Below are 6,820 nucleotides of genomic sequence, written 5' to 3'. Positions count from 1 at the left end.
CTTGCAGGATAAGCCTATGCTACAATGAAAAATATGAGAAACTTGTTTTTTTTTGTACCAACTGTAGAAGCTGTGTGAAATTTCTGTAGGGGTTAAAGAGATCTGCAAGAAAATGACTTGTAGTCTCATACTTGTTCCCTTTTACAAAGTTTGAGGTGTGTCACATCCCAAACATATTTTGGCATTAGCCTCAGAAGCAGTCTGTGAAGTGTACTTTCTATACTTTGTGCTAGCATATGGGGAACTCTCTCCTCATAGGTTTTAATGCAGGTAACCTCGACATTACTCTATAGCTCTAATCTATGATATTTAGACCCTCTATGCTTTCGTTTGTTTAGGTTTACCACATGTATGACATTATTTGCGCTGTTTGTGGAAGGGGATATCTTTTAAAGAAATAAAAAAACAAGTGCAGGAGCATAATCTTCACTGAACAGTATATTGTGATGACACAAGGTTCACCGCTTTGATTCATTTGGCCTGTTTACTGTGCTGTTGCATTGAAGGATATGATTTTCAAAAAGGGAATTTTATCCATATTTGCTAAAAGGCCTAGATCGGATCTAGGAATAGCTGTTCCCATGTTTTGTTGTTGTTGTTGTTGTTGTATTTATATCTTATATCTGAATTGTACCACTTAGGCGGAAAAAATAGGAATTGTGTATCTTGAAATTTAAACTGTAAATCAGGCCTAGTTGCGCCGATGATTCATGAAAGTATCTATATTGCATGAATCACTGTTATCTGTTGTCACAATGTAAATGATGCTTAGTGATGGACGATGGTGTCAAGCGGGTGTGAATTTGCATGCGACCACCAACAATAAGATGAGCACCCTGGCTGTATTTTTTTTTTTTTTTTTTTAATAGTACCAACATCTTTGTTCCACTTACACATCTGCTATGCAATTGATAGGATACCCAGTATTTGTTTGGGATAGCACAGAATAAAATTCACTACTTTCTCATGGGGTGGGAATCACATGTAGCCAGGTTGGGCAAGGGAAGTTGCTCCAGAACCGTGATCTTCTTGGCTAGGAATTGTCGGATGCTCAGGGCATTGTGAACAGGCATGTTGTCATGGTGAAGCATACATATTGATCTGCGACGACTCCCGCCGTCTGTCTCTTCCACTAAAGGTTTTGACGTTTGGTCTCTGGGTCATACCCGTAGATGAATGACTCATCAGTGGTGATGACTTTTCCTAGCAAGTCCAGTCTCGTTGGGCATTCATTCTGCTCATTGCTTGATGACCTGACAAAGAGGATATTTAAAAAAAAAGAAAAAAGAAAAAAAAAGCTGAATTTCCACACAGTGCATAGAGTTCCCCGTTATATATTCTAGGGCAATTACAATGAAGGGGAAAATAGTAGCTTGGATTTGAAATATGTTGCGTCAGTACTGGAATTTTTATGACACACCTCGTGTTATGTGTCTGTTCTATCTATCTATCGATCTATCGATCTATCGATCTATCTATCTATCGCTGCTTTTCAAAATTGGCTCTTATTATTTACGTGAACGCAACCTGTTTGTCTGGTCTGACTAAAAAGGAAGAGCTATGTGTAGGTGGGAGAGAGTAGGAGCAGCTCAGACTGGTGCAAAGCCGAGGGTGAGGTGCGTGTGATGTCAGAGGACGGGGGTGGTTAAAGGGGTGTGGCTCAGCTGAAACTCTTGCAACACCTATCTGGTTCCCGGAGAACAGACAAGAAAGAGCATTGTTCAAGGGAGCTCAAACCCTGTGGGAAACTCAAAGTCAGTAGGATTCAATACACAGGAATATAGCAGTGATAAGTCAAAATTAACCTTGAAGGTAAGCCTTTATCACATCATCCACCTAAACTTTGCATTCCGTTTTTGAAATACAGTGTGTTTGTTTGAAAGAGTATGACACTTTAATGAGCAGAGGAGCTGTTTTTTTTTTGTTCTTTTCTGAGGCATACTCTCTCCTGCAGAATGAAAACCTGTCGTGAATGCTAACACAATTCACTTTGGTTCTCTGTGTGGTGTATAACATAAATTTACAGTAGAGTGTAAATTAAGTTTCTCTTGAGGGACTATAAAAATGTAATGAAATGCAAAATGACATGCAGCAGCCGTGTAATAGTACAGTTGTATAGTACAATGATTGCCGCAGTGTTGTCGCCACCTGAATTTCCTGCCAGGGCATTCATATCTGTTATTATATTACCACATAAGCATTGACTGAAATGAGACACTTCTTAATTGTTGTCTTTTATCTTATTTTATTTATTTATTTATTGCTTAAAAAGGTAATGGATGGATGAAATCGCAAGTCTTGATTATTTGAGCAAATAAAATCTTTTGTTTTTGTATCAAATAACATGTCATCTAATGTAAACAGAAATGATACTCCCCCTTTGAAAACTTTTTTCTTTAACAATTTTTCAGTGAACAATTTACAAATTATGTAATTGGGATGTACATTAGAATCACCTTTGGCTGAATTCTTGAGAAATACAATTTTTTTTCATCTAAAGTTAGGATTTTGTACTTGTCATTGCTTCATCAATCTCAAATCTTGCTTTTCTGAACAAATAGAATCTTATATGTATAGATAACATGTCATCATGCTAATTTACAATACTCAACAGAAATCACACACACCTTTTGAAAAGTAACCTTTTTTTTTTTTTTTTTTTATCAATTTTTCAGTTAAAAATTTTAGAATTTTGATGAAGTGCATTAAAATCACCTGTGGTTGAATTCTTGAGAGGAAAAAAATAAATAAATAATAATAATAAAGTTTAGATTTTTTTAGACTCTGCACTCATTTGTAACATTGAATGAATTTGTTCGAAAATCATTCGATCATTGACTTGCAATGTCTCATTTTGCAGTTGTTCCTGTGGAAGCAGTTGGAGAACTTGTACTTCCGGGAGAAGAAATTTGCTGTGGAAGTAAACGACCCACAGAGGTCAGTTCACCTATCGTCACAGATCTTTGATCTTTTGTCTTGGCTGTGATTTCTTTTATTACAGCTACAGTTGCAGCTATTGTCATGGATGTTCTTATCCTTGCACACTGTGAAAGGCGTTTTTCCACAGTGGTCAATGTAGGGAATCTTGTTAGTGGTTGGAACCTGCTTATTAAACAAGTGTTTTCCTGCTGTTAGTGGGGAACTTCACTTCACATCTTACATGTGCTGCTTACCTACATCAGAGCTTTAATTAAAAACAACAGGCTGTCTTGAAAAATGTGCTGATTCGCCATAATTTATTATACTAAATTAGGATGGATTTTGAAGCTTTGTGTATGTAACCATAATAATTCAAAATTTGTTTTGTGCTGCCCACAGCTCATTGAGGGTAATTTGTATGCTCTGTGGTGACACTTATGATATCCTTTGATGCTGTTATTTTTGCTGTCCAACAAAAGGATTCACAAAACTTGTTAGGGGATTGCAATTAGTGTTTTGGAATGAAAAGAAAATGAATGTTTTTATTTTCAATAGTCGAACAGTGAGCAAGCGGACCTTTGGACAGAGTGGCCTTGTCATTCACTCCTGGTATGCCAGTCATTCTCTAATTAAAACTATCTGGGTGATGGCTATCAGTCAACACCAGTTCTACCTGGACAGAAAGCAAAGTCGAGTGAGTATTTGCCTCTTAGTCCCAGCTACAATTATCTTAACATCCACTCATTTTACTTTCATTTTTGTCTAGGCCTTTGTCACGAGTTTATTCCTTTAAAAAATTATTCTGTTGAACCACAATTCAAGAGCAGTGTCTGATTCTCATTGGTTAATTTTGATTACATTTGAATCATTACTTTTTTCTTTTTTTTTCTTTTTTTCCTTTTTTTTTTCTTTTTTCTTTTTTAAGTAGTAGTAGTAGTATAATAGTAGTAGTATTTTTCATTTTCATTTTTCTGTCATTAACAGAGGGGGTACCAAAAGTTTTGTCCAAGCATGTATATACCTGCAGTTTGAAAGTAAATGGCTCTCGTGTTGTATATTTTTATGTTCTCTGCACTTAAGCTTAATGAGAATAGAATGGATTTTTAGACAACAAGAGGTTCAGGTAGTTAGAACTGTTGATGCGTAAGAGCTGTTTACTGTGCTCAGCGAACATTTTATTTCTCAGTCTGTTGAGTTGGCTGAGCGGCGAATCAGTAGATTTTATTTATTTTTTTAAATTATTATTATTCTGGTTGTTAGGAGGCTCGGATGGAAATGCAGACCCGACATAAAAATACGTACAGTGAAGCTTAGAATGGATAAAAGTGCTTTGAAAAAAAAACGGGAAAAAGATCATGACAACATGGCAAAAGGATTTCTCTTGTTTTTTAGTTGCTGTCCAATTACACAACGATGCAAAATACTTCATACTTTTTGCGTTTGTGCTTCATTTGGCACATTTGCTGAGCTAACACACAATGAGGGCTGATGGCTTTTGCAATTTAGATACATAGAGAATGTTGCTCCTAAGCGAATTTCCAGTTTTGGAAATGTTATGTTATGTTATGTTATGTTATGTTATGCTCTGCTCTGCTCTGCTCTGCTCTGCTCTGTTCTGTTCTGTTCTGTTCTGTTCTGTTCTGTTCTGTTCTGTTCTGTTCTGTTCTGTTCTGTTCTGTTCTGTTCTGTTCTGTTCTGTTCTGTTCTGTTCTGTTGTGTTGTGTTGTGTTGTGTTGTGTTGTGTTGTGTTGTGTTGTGTTGTGTTGTGTTGTGTTGTGTTGTGTTCTGTTCTGTTCTGTTCTGTTCTGTTCTGTTCTGTTCTCTGCCTCTGCCTCTGCCCCTTCTTTTTAGGGCCCGAGCAGCTACCGCTGCGAGGTCCCTATTGTTTTTCGATCGGATTATTATTATTATTATTATTATTAGGGCCCGAGCAGCGACCGCTGCGAGGTCCCTATTGTTTTTGTAAAAATTCTTCTTCTTCTTCTTCTTCTTCTTCTTCTTCTTCTTCTTCTTCTTTATTCTCCGCAAACGATCGCATTTTTGAGGACCTAAACATTTACGAAAACTCACCGAAACTTGCACACTCTTCGGGCCCGGCGAAAAATTTTATATTCTGACGTTGTCATAAAAATGTTACTCTATAGCGCCACCTAGCATAAAAAAATAAAAACCAATCCCGGCACGTTTGACCCAGAGCTACGAAAATTGGCAGGCACTTGTAGCACCCCGGGACGCACAAAAGGTCAATTGGGACCATGTAGCGAAAATGTACAGGAAGTGAGCTATGAATTTTTTTATGTCCAATTTTGGCCTATTTTGGCACATTCACTGTGGTCATGCTTTTTCCCCCTTTGCAAACATTTTTCATCCAATTGACTTCAAACTTGGCATTTATCATCTCAAGACCTGAGAGAACAACTGGGCAAAACATCTTGCCTTTTCGAAATACTATATGACGGGGGCGGGGCATCAAATATTGCCTTTAAAATTTCATTTTTCCAGAAAGACAAAATGCTTAATAACTCCCATGTTCAAACTCCAAAAAATCTCAAACTTCTCAAGCAACGTAATAGTCACGGCCTGAAAACATATATATGATAAAATTCAGTTATACATATAGCGCCACCTAGTGGTAACAATAAATGTCATACTTTACGTTTTTAGCTACTGCGCTGAGCTCGTTGAAGGGATCCAGTTGAAAATTGTTCAGAAAAGCTTTAAGATGTTGATCATGTCCCACACCGAATATTGTAACTTTTCGCCAAAGGGCATGGCCACTACGGTGACGCAAAGTCTGATGATTTTTCGTGACAATAAAAGCTGCATTAACTTGACCGAGATGATCCTATCTTCTCAAAATTTCACACATTTGATGAGAGTCCAGCCCTAAAGACATCTACGAACTTATATTTCATCTTACTGATAGCGCCACCTACTGGTGATTTTTTTTCTTATGATTTTTCTTCAACGTTTTTTTCCAACCACGTTAACTGGACCAAACTCATATTTGCTCAGATGAGGGTTTCGGGCCTAATGATGTCACAACATGAAGTTTGTGAGTTTTCGCGAATCGCTGTGGGCGTGGCTAAGCGCTGTTCGCCAAGAAAACAACGGCAATTTTGAGGGTCTAAACATGCACAGAAACTCATGAACCTTGACACAGACGTCTGGCCTGGTAAAATGAGCAATATTTTATCATGTATTGTGCTATTTTTACAAAAATGACTCAATAGCGCCCCCTAGAAATTTTTAACGAAGCAGCCCCGGTTGTAGGTTTAAGCAAGATCTTTGGAAATTTTTAGGTGTATGAGGGAGCCCAAGACCTACAAAAAAAGTCTCTTGGACCCATATGCTAAAATTAACAGGAAGTGAGCTACGAATTTTTGAATGTCCCATTTTTGATGATTTTTGCACATTTACAGGGGGCAGACTTTTGCCCACTTCTCCTACACGTTTCATCTGACTGAGTTAAGACTTGACCTGGACCATGTCAAGACCTGAGCCAACGACAGGGGGAAAAATCTTGACTTTTCGAAATACTATATGATGAAGGCGGGGCATCAAAATTTGTGTTTCGCACTGAAAAAGGATATGCTTAATAACTCCCCGGTACATGCTCCAAAAAATCCCAAACTTGATATGTATGTTTATCGTCAAGGCCTGAAGTTATCTCTATGACAACATTCAGTTATATATGCAGCGCCACCTAGCCCTTGAGGCATAAAAAAAAAAACAAACACATATGGTATTTTGTACAAAAAATGTAAACTCATTCTAAGTGTGATAACTAAGTCATTTATGAATATTCTTTTAGTTTCCACCACTCAAATTGTTCACTGGCTTCACACCGATCCAAACGTATGTACGTTTCCATTTTGTTTTATTCATTTTTGATTGCCCC

At 37.4% G+C, this 6,820-nt stretch overlaps 1 protein-coding gene across 6 annotated transcripts in view; it reads left to right on the top strand.

Moving 5' to 3' along the window:
- Positions 1-6,820, top strand: part of LOC144023820 (FERM domain-containing protein 4B-like) — a 251,722-nt gene that overhangs the window by 190,608 nt on the left and 54,294 nt on the right. For all 6 annotated transcript variants that reach the window (XM_077529709.1, XM_077529708.1, XM_077529707.1 and 3 more), the window contains 2 exons: positions 2,861-2,937; positions 3,475-3,613. In XM_077529709.1, coding sequence (XP_077385835.1) covers positions 2,861-2,937; positions 3,475-3,613 — 216 coding nt within the window. The remainder of the gene's footprint in view (positions 1-2,860; positions 2,938-3,474; positions 3,614-6,820) is intronic.

Source organism: Festucalex cinctus, chromosome 8 (assembly GCF_051991245.1).
Source record: "Festucalex cinctus isolate MCC-2025b chromosome 8, RoL_Fcin_1.0, whole genome shotgun sequence".
Taxonomy (NCBI): domain Eukaryota; kingdom Metazoa; phylum Chordata; class Actinopteri; order Syngnathiformes; family Syngnathidae; genus Festucalex; species Festucalex cinctus.
This window is presented reverse-complemented; position numbering and strand designations above follow the sequence as displayed.